This window comes from Callorhinus ursinus, unplaced genomic scaffold, assembly GCF_003265705.2.
Source record: "Callorhinus ursinus isolate GAN/ISIS: 27379988/994484 unplaced genomic scaffold, GSC_fseal_2.0 scaffold17, whole genome shotgun sequence".
Classification (NCBI taxonomy): domain Eukaryota; kingdom Metazoa; phylum Chordata; class Mammalia; order Carnivora; family Otariidae; genus Callorhinus; species Callorhinus ursinus.
The window spans coordinates 15,841,659-15,864,417 of NW_027397079.1; the positions used below are offsets into that span (position 1 = coordinate 15,841,659).

General features: G+C 40.1%; 1 protein-coding gene across 4 annotated transcripts in view; it reads left to right on the plus strand.

Annotated features, from left to right (window-relative positions):
* The window catches only part of PRIMPOL (primase and DNA directed polymerase), an 84,562-nt gene that overhangs the window by 36,086 nt on the left and 25,717 nt on the right, over positions 1 to 22,759 (plus strand). For 3 of the 4 annotated variants that reach the window (XM_025886265.2, XM_025886266.2, XM_025886267.2), the window contains exons 1-8: positions 121 to 320; positions 1,195 to 1,261; positions 1,661 to 1,729; positions 3,689 to 3,818; positions 5,562 to 5,800; positions 13,251 to 13,348; positions 14,239 to 14,368; positions 16,926 to 17,073. In XM_025886265.2, the coding sequence (XP_025742050.1) occupies positions 5,621 to 5,800; positions 13,251 to 13,348; positions 14,239 to 14,368; positions 16,926 to 17,073 (556 nt within the window). In that variant the 5' untranslated portion in view covers positions 121 to 320; positions 1,195 to 1,261; positions 1,661 to 1,729; positions 3,689 to 3,818; positions 5,562 to 5,620. Of the gene's footprint in view, positions 1 to 120; positions 321 to 1,194; positions 1,262 to 1,660; positions 1,730 to 3,688; positions 3,819 to 5,561; positions 5,801 to 13,250; positions 13,349 to 14,238; positions 14,369 to 16,925; positions 17,074 to 22,759 lie in introns of those variants that run through there. The other variant, XM_073902300.1, reaches the window with a different exon arrangement.

A 22,759-nucleotide genomic window follows, 5' to 3' on the forward strand; every position in this document is an offset into this window, starting at 1 on the left:
GCCGCTCCCTCATAGGCCCGGCGCACTCTTCTCCCCGCCCCCGCCGCCCCTTGCCGCTCCCTCATAGGCCTGAGCGTCCCTTCCTGTCGGCATGCCCGCCCCGCTCTCGGGCCTCGCCCTCGCGCGCTTGGTTTGAAGAGCGGTCCCGCCTGCGAGTGAGGACCCGCGGGTTTCCGCTGGTGGCGCGGGCTTCTGAAAGTAAAAGGAGGGGCCCCTGAACGCCTCGCGAGGCCCAAGGAGCAGAGAGGAGGGAGTCAAAGGCGGGCCTGACGCCCACTCAGACCTCCCGGAGGAAGGGGAGCAGGCCGCGACCCGCGCTGGTAATCTCCATTCCCCTCTGGTGCCCGAGGCCTTTCCTTGGCTCACCCCCAGTTCCCTGCCCCTAAATCCTCCTTCCCTGCGCTACTGCCTCCCCGCCAGTTTTGGTTCACGAACTACGTACAGACCCTGGTGCAAACAAGGAGTCGTTTTCGCAGAATTTATCAACACAAATCCAGCAGGAAATTCTGCATCAAACTTCAAGAGGTTCAGGACATCATTCGAAGTCAGGGATTCCCACGTGAAGAACCAGGCTGCCCCTAACATTTCTGTCTATTCGGGTATAAATCAGGGGCCGTATTTTGTCCATACATAGACATAGATGGATGGATGGATGGATGGATGGATGGATGGCAGCCCTTTGTTGAGTGCTTAGTACATTTTTCGCAGCACATTTTCTTATCCTTTCAACAACTCCTGGAGGTAGAATCCCAATCCCTGCACGGGCTTAAGAAAATGAAGTCATTTGCTCTTGCTAAAAGGAGAATTACCGGAGTTAGATTTGCATCCCAAGAAGAACACTTGGGCCTTTCTTAATCCCTCCCAAATTGAGAGAGGACCCGTGTTTGGCAGGCCCTTTTCTGCTGCCGTAAAACTGAAGAATGGGACCCCCTCCAAACCCTACCATTGGTTCAGCATGCAGTTCTTCATAAGGGAGGTGCGGTATAGTTGCACAGGTCCTATCACCCCATGGTGATGCCCACACCCCTTGCTCTGCTGAACTCTCTTACCAACATGATACTTCAGTTAAAGCAGCAGCAGTGGTTTTCTGTTTTCCTGTGAATTACGCTAACTAGTCTAGTGAAACGTTGTCATAGCAAAAGGGTTGGCTAGAGGTGATGTCTTCTGACTGAATCCAGAAATTTCTTTTTACAGAATTGTCTCAGAGGTGGCCAACTTTGACCTGGGCCTCGAAGAGGGAGAGGCAAGTGAGGCATTCCAGGTAAGAGGAATATATATGCAAGAGGGTGATTGTCGTCGGCCAGGGACAGGATGTGGTCGCCAGGGACAGGATGTGGTCCTTATCGTTCATTTGGTGAGATGCCTGAACAATAAGAAATAAGATGATTAAGTGGTTTTGATTGTGGAGACTGTAAAGTGGTTTAGAATCTGGTCCAGATTATAGAGGGAGTTTGGACTTCTTGAGGTAAGCCAAAGTGTGAATTGAGTGATGTTCTGAATCATTAAGGAATGTCACTATGGAAAGTTACAAATCTGGTTTTCAGGGTGATTAGTCTGGCAGAGAGTTAGGCTATTTGGATGGGGGAATCCAGTGAGGATGGTAGAAAGGGGGAACTGGAAAAGAACAATAGATCACTGTATGTTTTCTTATCTCTTATAGGAGATTTCTGGGAAATTATGAGTTACTTCTGTTCAAGCATTGAGAGGCAAAATGACCGAAGTGGAAAAGGTGAACGTACTCATCTGGAATGTACTCTTATATAGCAATATTACTACAAATAAATTTTAATCACATACTTTATTATGACTATTCTAGCAGTGGGAGAAATAGTATAAATTATTCCAAGAGGCTATAAAGGGGATTATGTTAAGAAAACATTGCCAGGAGTGCCTGGGTGGCTCAGTTGGTTAAGCATCTGCCTTCAGCTTGGGTCGTGATCCCGGGGTCCTGGGATTGAGCCCCGCATCGGGCTCCCTGCTCGGCCTGGAGTCTGCCTCTCCCTCTCCCTCTGATCTCTCTCGCTTTCACTCTTTCTCAAATAAGTAAAATCTTTTTAAGAAAATATTGCCAAATACCAGAACATGACTAAATACTGGAACTGAACATAAATGCCAGAAAGCACAGAATACTGATGAATCTGTTCGCAGGGCAGAGGGAAGAGGAGTTGACTTGTGATAGACTAAAGAGTAAGGAAGCTTTCCCTAGAGGCCAGGAATCATGAAGCATGTGCTGTCTATTCCAGCTGGTCCTGGGACTCAGGCCTTCAAGTGTCCGAGCTGGGCAAGTCTAGGCATAAATCTAGGGAAACCAGGGCTGCTGAGGTTGGCTGGCTGTGTCGTCTGTCTTCCTCCTTCCCTCTGCCTCTTCTCCCACTACAGTTCCTCTAAAAGGACTAAGCCAGCCTTTTTTCTAGCCTGACCACCTTTAGTTGTAAAATCAGTATTGACCGTGGCTAAACACAATGTTAAGAAATAACATTGTGGGCGGGGTGGGGGAGAGGGGCGCCTGGCTGGCTCAGTGGGTAGACCATGTGATTCTTGACCTTTTGGTCAGGAGTTCGGGCCCCACATTGGGCATAGAGCTTAATTTAAAAAAGAAAAAAAAAATTAACATTGTGGTGCAATGTGGAGAAATAAATAATAGAGCTCTTAAACCTACTATTTTAAAATACAACAAATATTTTTCTTTGGAACTTGGAAACTTACCAAAAATAGTTACGGCCTCTGTGTAAAAAGGGGTTTTTGATGTACAGTTACGTAAAAGAAAGACAGCAGTCCTTCCCTACCAGGAATTAAAAGCATTTCTAAAATGGTGACCTGTTTCTTATCCCAGGGGGTAGGGATGAGGAATATGATAGTCCCAAACCAGCATGCCAGATGCCTTCCTTGTCTCCATTTCCTTTGCTTTTGTCATTCAGCCCTCCTGCTCCAACAGTCCAGCCCCCACTTGTCTTCTGACCCTCAACCCAGCTGTTAAAATTTTTGAACTGTGCAGACAACATGAGAGCCATAACATATATTGAATTCCTCTTTTTCCTCTGTTGACATTGTGGTTTCTTCAGTCTGGTAAGTGTCAGACTGGTTTTCCATTGTGTTTCTATGACTTTCATGTATGGTGTACATAAAAAATACTGGTTTTTTTTTTTTTTTACAAAATCAGAAGTTTTCCCGATGTCATGTCACCAAGTATGAACATCCACATGGTTACTCTGTCAGTTACTGGCTAGGTACTAGAGCTACAAATCCTATCTAATTGCATTCTGTGTTTATTTTCTTCATTAAGTAATCAGTGGGCTTTATTAAAAGTTAATACATTTCATAGAAGAAAGTCAGTTTCTCACTTAGGTTGTCTAAATGTAAAGGATTTTTATCTGTATGCGAAGCAGATTAAAATAAACTGAATACTCAGAATCTAGCAATCTGGAGTCCTGTGTCACTTTATATTGAAAAAAGCCATTTCATTAAAAATTATTCCAGCTCTTCAATCCAGTGAAATTGTATTCTGTTTCTAGGCATATCTGTTAAGAAGTTTATATTGATACCTTTAGAATTATGTTTGTTTCTTCATTTATAAAATATAATTTTCATGTGGATCAGGTGTAACAATAATCTTTCTTAGGTCTGATATGTTTGAAGTCCAATGTGAAATCTAACAGTGTCATGATATTCTACCATCTCAATCTTTTAGGATGAACCTGTTTTTCCTTCCCAGGAATATATCAGTTGCCAGTGAGTTTGTGTTGCAAAGTTTTCTGCAAAAATTCAAGAGAATATTTATCGACTCGAAAAGCACAAGTACTGGAAAGGCATTGCCAGAGGTAAATAGGAGTTTTTCTCTCGGATGTTTTAGTATATGTTGTTATTTCACTTTAAAAAACTATTATATGTGTTTTCTACATAAATGATGATATTACTAATGAAGAGGGAGACTACATCAGCTATCGATTTCTATATGAAAAACCAGACCAAAACTTCTTGGCTTAAGACAAGTTAATTTTTTCTTACAGTTCTATGGGTTGACTGGGCAGGTCTTTGGCAGATGTCACCTGAACTCACTCAGGCTTACTTAGGCATTGAATTCGGATGTCTGGATGATCCAAAACATCTGAACTCAGTACCTTTGAGAGTTAGTTGGTCTTGGCTGTTAGCTGGGGTAATTTGATTCTTCTCCTGATGTCCTTTTATCCTCTGTGAGACCAGAGTTCTAGCATGACAGTCTCAGGGCAGGACTCCAGCATAGCCAAATCCAGTGCAAAAGCACTTACTACACCTCGGTTTGCTTCACACTTGTTGATGCGGCATTGACTGAAGCAAGTCACATGGCCAAGTACAGAATCAGTGAGTGGGCTCAGATACCATCTCTTGATAGGAGGAATGGCAGAGATTTTGTGGCCATTACTTACCTACGATGCAAGCTTTTCTCCCCTTCTAAAAGCCTATCCTTTTTTTTTTTTTTTTTTGTAAGTAAACCATAATCCCAAATCACAAAAGTATTTCCTGGCCCCCTTACCTTGGCATGGCTAACATGGATATACTATGTGCAAACAAAAAACACATGTCATTGATAAACAAGGATTAAAAGACTGGCATTTCACATTGACTAATGACAAAAATACAGTCATTAAATTAACAGACACAGGTTAAAATGTGTTTATTCCTATCTTTAAACACGCTTATGATTAACATAAACCAAAACTAATCAATATTGCAGTTCTCATTTATACACTGAATTGTTCTCCCAACTAACTATCGTGTTGGGAGAAAAGAAGAGCAATGGATGGAAACAGAAGAAAAGGGAACTGTACAGTGGTGTCTAGAAAGGAACTCTGTACTAAGAAATAGTAGCACAAGAGTGATGGCCAACGTAGTAGCACTACTTGGGCAAGATAGTGCTTGATGCAATAAAGTGGTTATAATAAACACCATAATGATATCTAGAGGGGAGGGGGGTGGGGGGATGGGTTAGCCTGGTGATGGGTATTAAAGAGGGCACATTCTGCGTGGAGCACTGGGTGTTTTGCACAAACAATGAATCATGGAATACTACATCAAAAACTAATGATGTAATGTATGGTGATTAACATGACAAAAAATTATTAAAAAAAAAACCATAATGACACAAAAACCACTTATGTTTACATGAGGCTTTGTAATTTACAAAATGTTTTCTTATGTCCTATCACATTTATCCTTATGATAATTACATAAAGTGTTCAGGATGACATTGATCCCCATTTTGCAGTTAAGGCTTAGGGTGCTTCTAAAATCATAGCACTATTAGATGGAAGAGCCAAGATCTAAAGCTACCTGATAACTAGCCCCATTCTTATTTCACATTAAAACTTCATGCAAAACTATATATACACATATATATAGTACATATATACCCGTAGTATATATGTTAAATATACTATATATGTATATACATAGTACATACGTACATAATATATATTATATGTAAAGGCAGTTAAGGAAATAACCATTACAAAATGGGTTTTGAGGTTTTACCAAAAAAATATATTCTAAACAAAGAAATTGATGTCCTTGTTTGTTTGTTTTAGTACTAACTGGCAGAAATCTTACATGGGATAGAATTTACTTTCCCGTAACTTCTAAACCAATGGAGAGAAAATGGGAAGCAAAACTGAAGCAAATTGAAGAACGAGCATCTCGTTATGAGAGGAAACCATTATCCTCAGTATACAGACCAAGATTGTCCAAGCCAGAAGAACCACCCTCCATTTGGAAACTATTCCATCGGCAAACTCAGGCTTTTAATTTTGTTAAAAGCTGTAAAGAGGTAATTTTCTTGTCTCCTACTTTTTTTTTTTTGTGAAGCTACTATAACTTAGGATTTAAAAAAAAAAAGTCTGTTGTTTGTCTTCATTTCAGTCCACATGATCTAGCAAAAGAATTTAATTGTGATCTAAATATCACACTATTTTTTTTTTTTTAAGATTTATTTATTTGTCAGAGAGAGAGCACAAGCAGGGGGAGCGGCAGGCAGAGGGAGAAGCAGGCTTCACGCTGAGCAGGGAGCCCGATATGGGACTCGATCTCAGGACCCCGGGATCATGACCTGAGCCGAAGGCAGATGCTTAACGACTGAGCCACCCAGGTGTCCCTAAATATCACACTATTTACAGAAATTATCCCTATGAATTTTTGGCCATTTACTTAATATTAATAAATGAAAAAGAATGAGCTATGTAGTGACAATTAGTTTAAAAAATTTGTAATGATATTTTAAAAAGTTTTAATTGAAATATAGTTGACATAGTATATTAGTTTCAGGTGAACACAGTGATTCGACAATTATATATATTACAAAATGCTCACCATGATAAGTCGAATCACTGTCTCTCACCAAAATTACTGTAATATCATTGACTGTATTCCCTATGCCATACCCTTCATCGTCAATGCTCGTTTATAACTGGAGGATTGTGCTTCTTAAACCCCTTCACCTATTTATCCCCCTTCGCTCAGGCAACCACCAGTTTGTTCTCTGTATTTATGAGTCTATTTCAGGTTTGTTTTGTTTTTAGATTCCACATATAAATGAAATCATACGATTTTTGTTTTTCTCTAACTTATATCCTTTAGGTCCATCCATGTTGTTGTGAACAGGAAGACTTCATTCTTTTTTTTATGGCTGAGTAATAATCTTTTGTGTATATATGCTGCATCTTTATCTTTATTTATCAGTGGACACTTAGGTATCTTCCATAACTTGGCTATTACAAATAAACCTTGTATATATACTTTTTTGATTTAGTGGTTTCATTTTCTTCAGGTGAATACTGAATTATTGGAATTACTGGATTGTATGGTAGTTCGATTTTTAATTTTTTTTGAGGAACCTCCATTCTGCTTTCTGTAATGGCTGCATCAACTTACATTCCCACCAGTGGTGCATAAGTGTTCCCTTTTCTCCAAATCCTTACCAGCATTGTTATTTCTTGTCCTTTTTTTTTTTTTTTTTTTAGATTTATTTATTTATTTTAGAGCAGGGTGGGGGAGGGGTAGAGAGAGAGGGAGAGAGAGAATCCTCAAGCAGACTTCCCCACTGAACACTGAGCCTGACTCAGGGCTCCATCCGAGGACCCCGAGATCATGACCTGAGCCGAAATCAAGAGTCAGATGCTTAACCAACTGAGCCACCCAGGTGCCCCATTTCTTGTTTTTTTGATCCTGGCCATTCTGAGTGGTGTGAAGTGATATCTCATTTGATTTGATTTGATTTGCATGTCCCTGATGATTAGTGATATTGAGCATTTCATGTGTCTGTTGGCCATCTGTATGTTTTACTTCTTCCTTACCAATTTGGATGCCTTTTTCCCCCTTCTTTTTCTTGTCTGATTGCTGTGGTTAGGATTTCTACTACTATATTGAGTAGAAGCGTAAAGAATGGGTATCTTATCTTTTCCTCATCTTGGAGGAAAAGCTTTCAGCTTTTCATTATTGGGTATGATGTTGGCTGTGGGTTAGTCATTTATGGTCTTTTTATGTTGAGGTGTGTTCCCTCTATATTCACTTTGTTGATAGTTTTATCATGATGTTAAATTTGGTCAAATGCTTTTTCTGCATCTATTGAGGTGATCACCTGATCTTCATCCTTCATTTTATTAAAGTGCTGTATATGTTGATTTGTGGATATTGAACCATTCTTGTGTCCCTGGAATAAACCCCATTTGATCATGGTGAATGATCCTTTTAAAGTATTGTGTTAGGTTTGCTAATATTTTGTTGAAGAGTTTTACATCTGTGCTCATCAGGGATAATGGTCTGTAATTTCCTTTTTTTTTTTTTGTAGTGTCTTTGTCCAGTTTGGTTTGAGGGTAATGCTGGTGGCCTTGTGCAACAAATTTAGAAGCATTCCTTTAAAAAAAAAAAGAAAAAGGGTGCCTGGGTGGCTCAGTTGGTTAAGCGACTGCCTTCGGCTCAGGTCATGATCCTCGAGTCCCGGGATCCAGTCCCACGTCTGGCTCCCTGCTCAGCAGGGAGTCTGCTTCTCCCTCTGACCCTCCCCCGTCTCATGCTCTCTCTCTATCTCATTCTCTTTCTCAAATAAATAAATAAATAAATAATCTAAAAAAAAAATTCCTTTCTCTTGTATATTTTGGAATAGCTTGAGAACTCTTTATTAAATGTTTGGTAGAATTCACCTGTGTAGCCATCTGGTCCTGGACTGTTGTTTTTTGGGAACTTTTTGATTATTGATTCACTTTCATTACTAGTAATCCATCTGTACAGATATTCTATTTCTTCCTGATTCAGTCTTTATCCATTTCTTCTAGGTTGTCTAATTTATTGGCATATATTTTCTTGTAGTAGTCTCTTATAAACCTTTGTATTTTTGTGGTGTCAGTTGTAACTTCTCTTTTATTTCTGATTTTATTTTTGAGTCTTCTTTTTTATTCTTGGTGAGTCTGGCTATATTAATTTTGTTTATCTTTTCAAAGAAGCAGCTTTTAATTCCATTGAGCTTTTCTATTATCTTTTTAGTCTCTATTTCATTTATTTCCACTCTGATCTTTATTATTTTCTTCCTTCTAATTTTGGGCTTTGCTCTTGTTTTGCTAGTTCCTTTAGGTATAAGTTTAGATTGCTTTTTTGAGATTTTTCTTATTTCTTGAAGTAAGACTGTATTGCTTATAACTTTCCCTCTTAGAACTGCTTTTGCTGTGTTCCATAGATTTTGAACCATTGTGTTTCCATTTTCTCTTGTGTCCAGGTATTTTTTTTTATTTCCTCTTGAATTTGCCCATTGACTCCATTCACCCCATTGACCCATTGTTAAGAAACATGTTGTTTATTCTCCATGTGTTTGTGTTACTTCCAGTTTTTTTCTTGTAATTGATTTCTAGTTTCATATTGTTGGAACAGATGCTTGATAGGATTTTAGTCCTTTTAAATTTATTGAGACTTGTTTGGTGGCCTAACATGTGATCTATCCTGGAGAATGTTCCATGTGCACTTGAAAGAATGTGTTTTCTTCTCTTTGGGGATGAAATGTTCTGTATATATCTATTAAATGCATATGGTCTCATGTCATTCGAAGCCAGTGTTACTTTATTGATTTTCTGTCTGGATGATCTATCCGTTGATGTAAGTGGGGTGTTCAGTTACCCTACTATTACTGTATTACTGTCACTCTCTCCCTCTTTGTTAATACTTTATATATTTGGGTGCTCCTGTGTTGGGTGCATAGACATTCACAATTGTTGTATCCTCTTGTTAGATTGATCCCTTCATCATTATCTCATGCTATTCTTTTTTTTTTTTTTTAAGATTTATTTATTAGAGAGCGCACACAGGTGCGGGAGGGGCAGAGGGAGAGCATCTCAAGCAGATTCCCTGCTGAGTGCAGAGTCCGACAAGGGGCTCAGTCCCAGGACGCTGAGATCATGACCTGAGCCGAAACCAAGTGTTGGATGCTCAACCGACTGAGCCACCCAGGAGCCCCTATGTCATGCCTTTCTTTGTCTCTTTTTACAGTGTTTAAGTCTATTTTGTCTGATATAAGTACTGCCTTTTTTTTTTTTTTTTCATTTTCATTTGCTTGGAATATCTTTTTTCCATTTATTTGCATGGCATATCTTATCCCTTCTTTTTCAGTCTTTCAATCTGAAGTCTCTTGTGGGCAGCATATAGATGGGGTTGGTTTTTTTTCCATTCAGTCACGCTTTGTCATTTGATTGGAGCATTTAGTCCACTTAGTCTGTGTAAAAGTGATTATTGATAGATATGTACCTATTGCCATTTTGTTAGTTGTTTTCTGGTTGTTTTTGTAGTTCTCGTTTTTTCCTTCTTGCTGTCTTTCCTTGTGATTGATGACTTTCTTTAGTGTTCTACCTGGATTCCTCCCTCTTTATTTTTTGTGTATCTGTTATAGGTTTTTGGCGTATAGTTACCACGAGGTTCATGTATAATATCTTAAGTATATAGCAGTCTATAAAGTTGGTGGTTGCTGATGTTCCAACACATTCTAAAAGTGCTACATTTTTACTTCCCACCTCCGTGTTTAAGTGTATGATGCTATATTTTACATCTGTTTGTTTTATGTTCCCCTTAACTAATTTTTGTAGATATTTTACTACTTTTGTCCTTTAACCTTCATACTGGCTTTATAAGTGATTGATCTATTTTTACTATATGTTTTCTTTGATAAGTGAAATTTTTTCCTTTCATAATTTTCTTCTAGTTATGTTCTTTTCTTTTCCACATAAAGAAGTCCTTTTAAAATTTGTTGGAAAGCCAATTTAGTGGTAAAGAACTCTTTTAAATTTTGTCTGGAAACTCTATCTCTCCTTCGGTTCTGAATGGTAATCTTGTTGGGTAGAGTATTCTTGGACATAGGTTTATTTCTTTTCAGCACTTGAAATGTATCATGCCACCCCCTTCTGACCTGCCTCGTTTTTGCTGAAAAAATCAGTTTACAATCTGTGGGTGTTCCCTTGTATGTAACTGGTTGCTTTTTTGTTACTGCTTTGAAGAGTCTCTCTTTATCTTTAAATTTTGCCATTTAGTTATCACGTGTCTTGGTGTGTACCTCCTTGGGTTCATCTTGTTTGGGCTCTCTGTGCTTCTTGGCACTGTTATATTTTTCCTTTCCCGAGTCAGGGAAGTTTTAGGCTATCATTGCTTCAAGTAAGTTTTCTGCCCCTTTATCTTTTCTCTTGTGATTGTTAGTGCACTTGATGTTGTCCCAGAGGTTCCTTAACCTATGGTTATTTTATTCATTTACTTTTCTTTTCAGTACTCAGCTTGGACGCTTTCCACAATCTGCATCCTCTAATCTGCTCTGATTGCCTCTGGTGTAGTTTTCATTTCAGTTATTGTATTCTTCGGCTCTGATTCCTTCTCTTTTATATCTCCTATTTCTTTGTTGAACTTCTCAAAGTACATCCACTCTTCTTTCAAGTCTGGGAAGCATCTTTCTGACCATAACTTTGAACTATCTGTTTGTCAGGTAGATTGCTTATCTCCGTTTCTTTTTCTGAGGTTTTGTCTTATTCTTTTGTTGCGAACATAGTCCTCTGTCTCCTTATTTTGTCTGACTTTCTGTGTTTGTTTTCAATTATTAGGTAAGTCAGCTCTGTCTCTGGTCTTCAGAGTAGTAGCTTTATGTGACAGGTGTCCTGGGGGCCCAGAAGCACAACCCCCGCCGGTCACAGGAACCAGTCACTGTGGGGGTGTCCCCTTGTGACTGCATGTGACCTCCTGTGGTGCCCAGGCTGCGGTGGCTGCTTGTGCCCTGGTTGCTGAGCCTGGTCCTCAGCCTTCCTTGTCCATCAGCAATGACTGTGGGCCGTGGTTCCTCGGGGCGCCCTGCTGGGCAGTCCTGGCCCCCAGATCAGTGGACTCTAATGACTGGCTGTGACTACCGCAGGCACACAGGTGGGAAGAGCTAGCTCCCAGTGCTATTGGCCCTGAGGCCTCTGGCTGAGAGGCCTGGCTGCAGCCACTGCGGCTCCTCACCTGCCTGGGCAGGACTCGCTCTGGGGGGGTGCCAGTACCAGCCGGGGCTGTCTGCTGGGTGTGGCTGGGTTAGTGTTGCTTTTTGGGGGTGCTGGCCCCAACCGAGGCTGTCTGCCAGCTATGGTGAGGCAAGAGCCACGCTGGATGAATGCCTGTCAGGGCAGGCAGGTTAGATGGGGCCAGTTGCCCGGGGAGCACTGAGATGGGGCAGGCAGACGGAGAGTCAGGACTGGCTCCCACCAGTGTCGGGCCAGCTAGGCGAAAGGAGGGCAAGAAAAATGCCACCCACTAGCACTCGCATCTCCAGAGGGAGCTCCTACCCCTGTCTTGGTTTCTCTGGCACTGGTCTTAAAATTAGTCAATGAATCTTCCTGTATGTAACCCAGTTGCTTTTCAAACTGCTGCTTCTGTGTGCTGGGTCTTGAACTAAGTAATACGGTGTGTTGGCCCTGTAACAGTGGAGTCTGTCTGAGAGTTAAGTCCTGGTGATTTTCAAAAACCAGTTATACTAGGGAGCGGGGACTGGTTCTCCGTTCTCCGGCGGCAGGTCACCAGGCCTGGGGGTGCCTAATGTGGGGCTTGATCCTCTTCCTCCTCAGGGAGGACTTCTACGCCTGTGCTAACTGCCCTGCTTGTGGTTCTCCGTACCAGGGTTTAGTTCCTATTTTTGTTTTACGCCCCCCCCCCCCACCGACCCTTCTTGATATTGCCCTGATTTTACATCTTCAGCTGTGGAAGATTTGTTCTGCTGGTCTTTGACTGTTTTCAGAGCAAGTTGCTTTACTTGCGGCGGTTACCTCAGTGTGTCCATGGAAAGTGAGCTCAGCATCCTCCCACTCAGCCTATTTGTCCTACTCTCACATAATGACATTTATTTATTTATTTATTAAAGATTTTATTTATTTATTTGACAGAGAAAGACACAGCGAAAGAGGGAACACTTAATGACATTTAAAAGAAGCTATGCTGGGGCGCCTGGGTGGCTCAGTCAGTTAAGCGTCTGTCTTCGGCTCAGGTCATGATCCCTGGGTCCTGGGATCGAGCCCTGCATCGGGCTCCCTGCTCCGTGGGAAGCCTGCTTCTCCCTCTCCCACTCCCCCTGCTTGTGCTCTCTCTCTGTCAAATAAATAAATTAGGAAAAAAAAAATTTAAAAAAATAAATAAAAGAAGCTATGCTTAGAGGAAGAATGACCATATCCATGGACTGAAAAATAATAGAATGACTAGATTTAAGTGGAGAACTACAACAATACCCACAGAAATATGAGGAAACGAATGAGTGGAGTATGGAATTTTTAAGGATGAAATGAGGAGGAAGGAAAACTGCGCTTAGCGCAGAGTCTGCTTGAGAGTCTCTCTCCCTCTGCCCCTCCCCATGATGCACGTGAGCTCTCTCTCTTTAAAATGAATAAATCTTTAAAAGAAATAGTTCAGTTTCATAAACTAGAAAGTGAAGCTATAATAGGAAGTCAAACTGAGGTGATTGAAAAGTGATTTTTCTCCTTTTTTTTCTCTTTTTGATCTGGTTATTCGAATTGTTTCTGCCTTGAGCACGTATTACTTGAGTGAATAAAAATAAATATAATTAGATTTTGATTGGCATAGGTGTAATAATTATTTTTCTTTTTTTAGTAATAAAGATGTTCAAATTCCACTTTTCCAAAATTTGATAAAATTCTTCACGAACATTGCATAGCCACAGTTGATTTTGGATTTGTGCCTTATTAAGCACAAATTTTTTGAATATTATTTTTGGTCTTCTAAAGGATGTTCATGTATTTGCTTTGGAATACAAAGTGGGCGATGGACAACGAATTTACCTGGTGACAACCTATGCTCAACTTTGGTTTTATTATAAATCCCGGTAAGTCTGTAAAGGACAACAGATTAAAGTTACATTTCCTTCATCTAGTACTGTTCGTGAAATTAATTCTGGCTGAATTAACTGTTGTAGATCTCGATCCCCCACTTGGTTACTCCTTTAATAGTAGAATTGAATTCTGGAGCTTCCTTGTCATGGCAACACTGCATGATCTTACCAGGTGCCGGGAGAAAAGTCGTGTGCAATTGTGTGTGTGTTCTGAGTTCCTGTGCATGTGATGATGCAATTCCCCCATCACCTCTTGTTCAAATTACAAACCTTTTACTTCTGTAGGATGCCATCTGGGCTTCACTTAGCACAGATCATCATTTACTTATGGAAGCAGTATGTATTTTTAATAACCCATGTTAAAGTCTTATCTCTTGATCCACATGTGAGCATTGAAAACTCTTTGAAGTCTGGTGATTCAGAATATGTTTTTAGTCAGTTTTTAAAATACTATTTTCCTAATGAAAATACAAAACTTAAAAAATTCTCATTTATCAAATCCCAGGAATACATGTGATCCTGAGATTCCAGTTCGAGAAAGAAATTTCTTTTCTCAGACAAGATATTTTTTTATAATGACACCAAGAAAAAAAAAAGGTCATACAATGTCAAAATTCTGTGAATAAATAACAGCATGAAGTTGACCATATTTTCAAATAAATACTGTTACAGAATATGATTGTTACATCTTCTTTGATGGAGCTCTTAGTAATATGATCCCTAAACCCACAGGGAGCAGTTGTTCACTTTGCCATGTCTTCATTATGCCGTAGTTATATATCATTCAATCACAGTTAAGCAGTATCTTGAGATATAAGATCAACTGCCATGATTTTAAAAAGGTATAAGATGTAAACCTAACAATCTTGAATTACTCAATTCAGAAAAAATCTCTTACACTGCTATGAAGTCATTCCTGAAAACGCTGTGTGCAAGCTTTATTTTGATTTGGAATTTAACAAACTTGCCAATCCAGAAGCTGATGGGAAAAAGATGGTTGCATTACTCATTGAGGTAAATTACAAACTCAGGTTTTTCTCCTTATATCTGTATATCTCTTCATTCACTTATTCATTCATTCATTCATTCATTCATTGAGTCCAACCTATGTAATATTTGGGTTCTGTGTTTCACCACCTTTTTCTTCTCTTCCTTTTGACTTTTCATTTCTTAATATGACTTCTCTGAGTAAACTTCTAAAATGGTCAAAGGTTCAGTTTAGGTCCATATATATTGTAACAGTATATCTATTAAAATGGACTTGAGAAAGGTGGTAGTTTGGAAACTTTGTTTTTAAATTATATATTAACTCTGTTACAAGTAGCTGACTCTGGTAAAAGTTAGGCAAAGTAATTTTTACTGTAAAAATCGGTTACTGAGATGAATTTCAAGAAAACTTTGATTAAAAATTGCATCCTAATTTTTGTGCTGGAAGGAATTTTGGAAATTATTCTGTCTTACACCATCATAAATGAGGAGACTAAGGTCTAGAAAAACTTAACTCCTATTTCAGGTCCAATGGTATTGGTAAAACATGATCTAGAAATACAGTTATTGTTTTTTAACAAAGAGAAAAGACTGTAATTCTAGTATATGTTTTTGATTTAGCAGTGTCAACCAGGAAGTTACTAACAAAAGGGATAATAGGGGCTTGTTCAACTAAAGTCTGTTAATATTTGTTTATAAAATCTTTTAAGATTTTATTACATTAAGTTTTATTAAACTTATATTGGCTATTATTTGGACTCGAAGTAGGTAATAACATTTATTGATTAATTTTTCTTTTTTCCTTTTTAAAATTTTAAAAAAATTTTTATTTTATTTTTTATTTTGAGAGAGAGAGTGAGCAAGCAGGGGAGGGGCAGGGGGAGAGAGAGAATTCCAAGCAGACCACGCTGAACACAGAGCCCGACGTGGGCCTTGATCTCATGACCTGGGCTGAAATCAAAAGTTGGACGCCTAACCGACTGAGCCACCCAGGCACCCCTTAATTTTTTTCTTTTTTTTTTTTTTAGAGAGAGTGCATACATGTGCCAAAATCAAGAGTCGTACGCCCACTGACCGAGCCATTGAGTCACCCCTTGATTTTTTTCTTTAGATGTTAACTATAGATGACACATTTTATAACTTTAAAAATATATCTTTTTTTTTAAAGATTTTATTTATTTATTTGAGAGAGAGAGAGAGAGAGAAACAGCACGAGAGGGGAGAGGGTCAGAGGGAGAAGCAGGCTCCCCGCTGAGCCGGGAGCCTGATGTGGGACTCGATCCCAGGACTCCGGGATCATGACCTGAGCCGAAGGCAGTCGCTTAACCAACTGAGCCACCCAGGCGCCCTAAAAATATATCTTAAAATGTTTTTGATAAAGAGTATCTCCTGATTATGTTGAATCACTCTTTTTTTTAAATTTTTTTGAAAAATGTATGCAAATACTTTAAAAAAATCATGCAATGTTAGCTTTCTCTTGGCTTCCCCCTTCCCTTACTTAGGTTTATTGACTTATTATGAAGGGTAGTTGACATCTAATATTTTATTAGTTTTAAGGATATATTAACATGGTGATTTAACGTTTATATACATTATATAAGATTCACCATGTTAAGTCTAGTTTCCATTTGTCACCATATAAGCTTATAATATTAATGACTATATTCCCTATATTGTTGTGCATACATCCTTGTACCTGCAAAAATAACATGAATAAATACAAGTTATTATATAACTGTTAGGTATCTAAGTGCTTGGCAGTTTATAAGCATTTTGCTCACGTCAAGATAGCTATGTATGGTAGTTCTTAGTGACTTCCTTTTGCAAGTGGGAAGACTGAACTTTCAGAAGTGACTTCTTGAGTGGCTGCACAGCTAATGCTTTTAAGCAGGTACATATTTCAAGCACTGTGCTAACTCTTTACTCTCATCTTGTCATTTACTCCTAACAACAATCCCAAAAGTTAGCTCAGGTTATTATCCCATTTTGCAATTGAGGAATGTAAGGTTTGGACTTGACCAAAGTCACAGAGCTGGTTAGTGGCAAAGCCAGTACTCAAACCTAGATCTTTCTGATTCCAGATCTTGTGCTCCTATCCCTGTGCTTGCTGCCTTCTTATAATGGATAACTGCCTTCAGTGTCAGCAGCATCCAGCCCCAGGGGGGCTGTATTCTTGGAGGTAGACTTTGGCTCAGTGTGTGTGAGGAACCTTCTGAAAACTAAAACTATGAAAAATGGAATTGTGACTTTTTAACTCACAGATGATATTTAGGGAGATACTTAAAAAGAAATATATTTATTGAGCTTAAAAATAAATGTATTTATTGTGATTTTAGAAGAGATTAATGTATAAGATAAACTGTTCGAATTTTAGGAAGTCCTTTACTCCTGAGAGCCTATGACTTTTTGAACATGTATGATAATTTAAATATGAATGTATATTTCTATACATCAGTAATTTGGTGAAGTTGTTACATAGTAAATATTCAGATAATAAAAAATGAGTTGTACCAAGATATTTGAATTTTCTCATGGAAAAATTTTTTTGAAATATTAATTACTTACATTTTACCTGTGTTTTTAGCATGTTTGTAAAGCACTTCAAGAGCTATACAGGGTTAATTGTTCAGCCGAAGATGTTTTCAACTTGGATTCCAGCACTGATGAAAAATTTAGCCGCCATCTAATATTTCAGCTCCATGATGTAGCATTTAAAGATAATGTTCATGTTGGTAAGTATACTGTTTTTTCAAAAGTCATGGAATTCTGTTAAAATCCTCACATTTTCCTTTTCCTCTTAAACTTTTGTAAGTATTTGTCGGGTTTTATGGTTATTAACCTATCCTGAATAACGAGATGTGATTTTTCACATCTTCAGGATTGGCCTTCGGTTCTAGACCTGCCTTCCTCTTCTAGACACATTTTAGATACATTAACTACTCAGGAGGTCCTTGGTATTAGTGACTCTTGCTAGAGATTTTGAGATGGCCATGCATTGCCTAGTACTGGTTTCTGCTCTAACAGGAGTCTTTTTAGAAGTTTTTTGCCCGAGAGGCCTAATTCAAGTCTCATCTGTGATGCCTCAGAGCGATGTTTCTGTCCTTCACTTCAGCCTTGCCTTAGCCTTTAGTCCATGAGGACTGGGGCTTGGGCTCCAAACCATATCTGGAGAGGCTTTTTTATTGTTTATTGCTCCAGGCAGAACCTCAGGATTGGGAAAATGTCTGCATATGTAAGCCTGAGAGTGTAATCAGAGTGTTTGTCTGGAACTGGACATTGAGAGATGCAGGCCCGGGTATAAAATGAAGTCAGTCTGAGGGGCAATAAGGAGGCGGAATGGAAACGCTGAAAATCAAGGTCTAAACAGAAGCCCAAAGCCTGAGTGTTTATCAAAGCAGCAGTAGAGCAGAGTATTTCTAGGTCTAGATGGCAGATGATTAACTGAATTTCCCGTGATAGGTAATTCATTTCAGAACTACATTTGTTTGATAGTTTCAGGGGTACCTAGAGGAAAAGGCATGAACATAGTCACAAAAGAACTAGCATAGAAGTCAGGTACCTAATTACTAAATTAGACTAATGCTAGGTCACAGTGACCTGGTTTGCTATGTACGAGGGGCTCCTGTTATCTCCCTATTTTGTGTTGTATAGTTGGACATTCCTTCCATCTTTCTTTCATCCCTTAGATATTGATAGCTGTAGAATCTATCTTTGTCCCTCTGTTCACTCTATCCATAACCTTGATTATCATCCACTCTCAAGTCATCAACACATAGATGGTAATCAAAGTCTTAAGTCCTCGTCTTCAGCCAAGATTGCCCTCCTTGACCCATACAGCCAACTGCCTATTAAACATTCCCACATAGATACTTCAAACTCAGCATTCCTAGACCAGATGCCTCATTTTCCCCCTAAACTTGCCCTTTCTCCTGTGATACGTGTATCAGTGAGTTAATATCCATCATCTACCCAACTGCCCAAGTGGAAATGTTGGTGTCATCTCTGAGCTCTATTTTCTCTCAGCTTATTCATTCATTTAGTCAGCTGGCTGGAGTGATCTGATTATACCACTAATGTGCCTCACACCCTTCCAGGATTGCTCATTGCCTTCAGGAAAATGTCCAGATGTCTTAGTTTGTACAGAGGCCCACAGAGGTCCACTAGCCTTCTCTCTCATCACCTGACCCTTGTATTGTAAACCTTGACAGTGTTCTATTTTGTTGTAATGCAAGCACCTGACTTAAGCTTTGATTGCTGAGGCATCCATTTCAAAGACAGCTATCTCAATAAACACCAGGCAGCCACACACCACCCACTGAGGCTCTTTAGATTCAGAAATCTTGATTGATAAATGACCTTTTGGACCTCTTGTTTTGGCTTCCTTGCTTTAAATTCCTGCTTTTTTTTTTTTTTTAAGATTTTATTTATTTATTTGACAGAGAGAGAGACCGCGCGAGGGAGGGAACGCAAGTAGGGGGAGTGGGAGAGGGAGAAGCAGGCCTCCCGCCAAGCAGGACCCTGGGATCGTGACCTGAGGCAGAGGCAAACGCTTAATGACTGAGCCACCCAGGCGCCCCTAAATTCCTGCGCTTATGTTTTAAATTCACCAATAAGGCGTGAGCCCAGGAAACTCTAGGGCTACACCCTCAACCCCAATGAAAGCAAAACCCCCTGCCCATGCATGCGCTCCCTACCCCAGAGCTTGCTGTGTGGTCCCAGGTATGCAGTGTAATTTTCAGGTCTTAGAAGTAACAAACCTCAATTTTTTTTCCAAGTTTCCTGATGGGTGTTACTGAGGGGCCTCTTGCAGTCATAATGAGAGCCACAAGGGCCAGTCCTGGTGCAAAATAGGCCTCTCCCTCTGTCCTTTACTTAGCTCCTGCCGGGGCTGCATTTTCTCTTGTCTGTGGGCCTTTGCACTTTTTGATGCTGCTGTCTGAAAAGACACACTCCAGTTACCTGGCCTGTGGAGACTCAGTGTAGATATCATCAAATGAGGAGCCATTTCTGTCACGTCCCTAACCCTAAGACCCAGGGCAGCGTTTCATCTGGGTTGCGGAGAGCCCAGGGCTTCTCGCTTCCAAGCATTCGGCTCTTGCTGAGGTAGTTTTCTGTGTTGTTGTTGTTCTGTCTTCTTTACTTCCGTGCTACTTAATGTTTTAGGGCAGGGACAGTTTCTTACTCACTTTTCATTTCCAGAGCTTGGCACATAATGGTATCTTTATCAATAGTATTAGTGATGGCGCAGACTGAAAGAGCCGTAAAATGCAAGCAGGCATTTGATAAGGATGCGCTGAATCAAAGACTTCTAAGTGGGCTCTAGGACCAGGCTCTCCACTTCGCAGAGTTTTAAGCAAGATATTTCTTTGATTCTGTTCACTCCTCATAGTCTGCTCTACGGCTCCTTGCCTACAAGGCTAAACCTTGAGATTGGTTGCTTGGGAAGATGGGAGAGTAGCAATGTGTCGGGTAATTGGCAGTCTCTGCTACAGATGTCTTCTGAAAGCAGATGACATTCAAGCTGCCTTTAAATCCGATTCCGTCGCAGAAACAAAGTAAGAAAGGCTTTACTGGCAGAACGGCATGCACAGAAGTGTGGAGACAGAAGTTTGAGGCTAACCTGGGGGTGCAGGGGTAGAGGGCAGCCGAAACTTCCTTCCTCCAGAATTAGGAACTGCCAGGACCGGAGGTGCAGAGATGACGAAATTAGTCCAAGATTTCCCCTTCAGTTTCTGTCCTTCCATGTATGTCTTGGTGACATTTCTAGCGCCCATTGTCAGCCTTCCAGAAAATCGAATTAGAGTAAGCGTAAGCGATCAGAGAATGTTTGCAAAATATGTAAATTTGATCTGCCTAAAATACACCTCTGCCAGCCTGCAGTAGGACCTGAAATTCCTGGGATTGATTGATTCTTTTGAGTTATTCCCAGCCAGTGAAATGCCTGTCCCCACATTAATGATGAGGGCGAGGCTGGTGAGAATGGGGGAGGGAAGTAGAAAGCAGAGTTTGCAGGAATCCTGTGTTAGACTTCATGCTGCTGATACTGTCATTGTTGTGTCCTGGCCACGTTAGCTCCCTGCCAGAGGTTAGAGGGCCCCCTGGCCTGCAGAGCGCTACCTTCCCAAGTGGTTCTGCAGCCCTGCCTTCACTTCTCGCACTGGCTCCAGTCAAGTAGATGTAATTTTACATTTCCGGAAACATTAACCTTATCAGTTTATGTTCGTATTGCTTTGTTGTCCTGTGCTACATCATGATTTCTTTTTACTCAGTATTTACCCTCAGTTCCCTCATTCCAGATTTAATCATGCCTGTATATCACTGCAAGGATCACACGCTTTTGCTTTCATTTTGATGTATAGTGTTTTATGAGCTACTGGGTTTGTTTCATTGAGCAGAGAGTAATTAATTTGGAGAGAGAATTTTGAATTTAGAGCATGTGTATTTAAAAGTTTAAGCTGTCTGGTAAATAAAGTGACAAACCCAGACAATAGCAGCCTTAGAAATTAAAATCAAGTTTCTCTGACAACACGGCGTTTCTCCAGTATTGTTCTATATGAAGCAACTTAACCAAATTCTCGCTTGATTTTATGGTATAGATAATACATGAGAGTTAAAGAAGTTCTGGATTGTCGTATCATCTTTTCTTGGTAAAGACAGGACCTCTAGTAGTTAGAGCTCATAGAGTTAAGTGTTGAAATGCAGTACACGTATTTAATTGCTTGCAATCTGGGCTTCACTAATGATGCCACAGCCCGTCTGGTGACCGATGAGAGGTGAAGAGGAGGAGCAACAGTTGCGGAGGTGATGGCTGTGCATGTCAGGGCGCCCAGCGCGTATCCTGACAGGCAAAGGAGCGAGAAGCAGCTCTGGAGAACTTTGCTGACATCCTGACTCAAGTGTTAATGTGCATTATCTCGGCAGCACTGTTGATGCATATAAATCTTTCATGCTTTAACCCATTAATTGTCAAGATAAGTTCTGCTCAATTTATATTAATAAAAGTGGTGCTCTCAGGGCGCCCGGGTGGGTGGTTCAGGTCGTGATCTGGGGTCCTGGGATTGAGCCCTGAGGTGTCAGGCTCCCTGCTCAGCGGGGAGTCTGCTTCTCTCTTGCCCCCTCACCCCAGCTCATGGTCTCTCTCGCTCTGCTGTCTCTCTTTAAAATAAATAAAATACTTAAAAATAAGAATAAAAAAATAAAAGTGGTGCTCTCTTGGTGACAGTACGTTAGGGTCAAGCTCATACTAGCAACATTGACACATCTTCTCAAACCAACTTTCCTTTCTAAGATGATTTATTTATTTTTAATTTTTAGAATGGAATAAAATAAAATTTATTTTAAAATAACAGTAATTAGAGAATCTTGCAGGTCAGGTCACTGGGCAGTTGTCTTTTTCTTTTCTTCAAATTTTTATTCAAATTCTAGTTAGTTAACATATAGTGTAATATTGGTTTCAGGAGAATTTAGTGATTGATTCATCACTTACATACAACACCCAGTACTCATCACAAGTGCCCTCCTTAACACCCATCACCCATCTAGCCCATCGCCCACCCACCTCCCTCCATCAACCCTCAGTTTGTTCTCTGTTGTTAAGAGTCTCTTATGTTTAGCTTCCCAGCCTCTTCTTTTTTTCCCTTTCCCACATGTTCATCTGTTTTGTTTCTTAAATTCCACATATGAGTGAAATCGTATGGTATTTGTCTTTCTCTGATAGACTTATTTCTCCTAGCACAATATACTCTAGGTCCATCCATTCATTGCAAATGGCAAGATTTCATTCTTTTTAATGGCGCGTGCACCACATCTTTATCCGTTCATCAGACAATGGACACTTGGGCTCTTTCTATAGTTGGCTATTGTTGATAATGCTGCTATAAACATTGGGGTGCATGTACCCCTTCGAATCTGCATTTTTGTATCCTCTGGGTAAATACCTAGTAGTACAGTCGCTGAGTCATAGGGTTTTCTATTTTTAACTTTTTGAGGAACCTCCATACTGTTTTCCAGAGTGGCTGCCCAGTTTGCATTCCCACCAACAGTGTAAGAGGGTCCCCTTTTCTCCAAATCCTCGCCAACATCTGTCGTTTCCTGGCTTGTTAATTTTAGCCATTCTGACTGGTGTGAGGTGGTATCTCATTGTGGTTTTGATTTGTACTTCCCTGATGATGACTCATGTAGAGCATCTTTTCATAGGTCTTTTAGCTATCTGGATATCGTTTTTGGAAAAATGTTTGTTCATCTACCCATTTCTTAACTGGGTTATTTATTTTTGTTTTTTAAAGATTTATTGTTTTGAGAGTGAGAGAGAGATTGGGGGGAGGAGCAGAGGGAGAAAATACTCAAGCAGACTCCCCACTGAGCACGGAGCCTGACAAGGGGCTCAATCCCAAGACTCTGAGATCATGACCTGAGTCA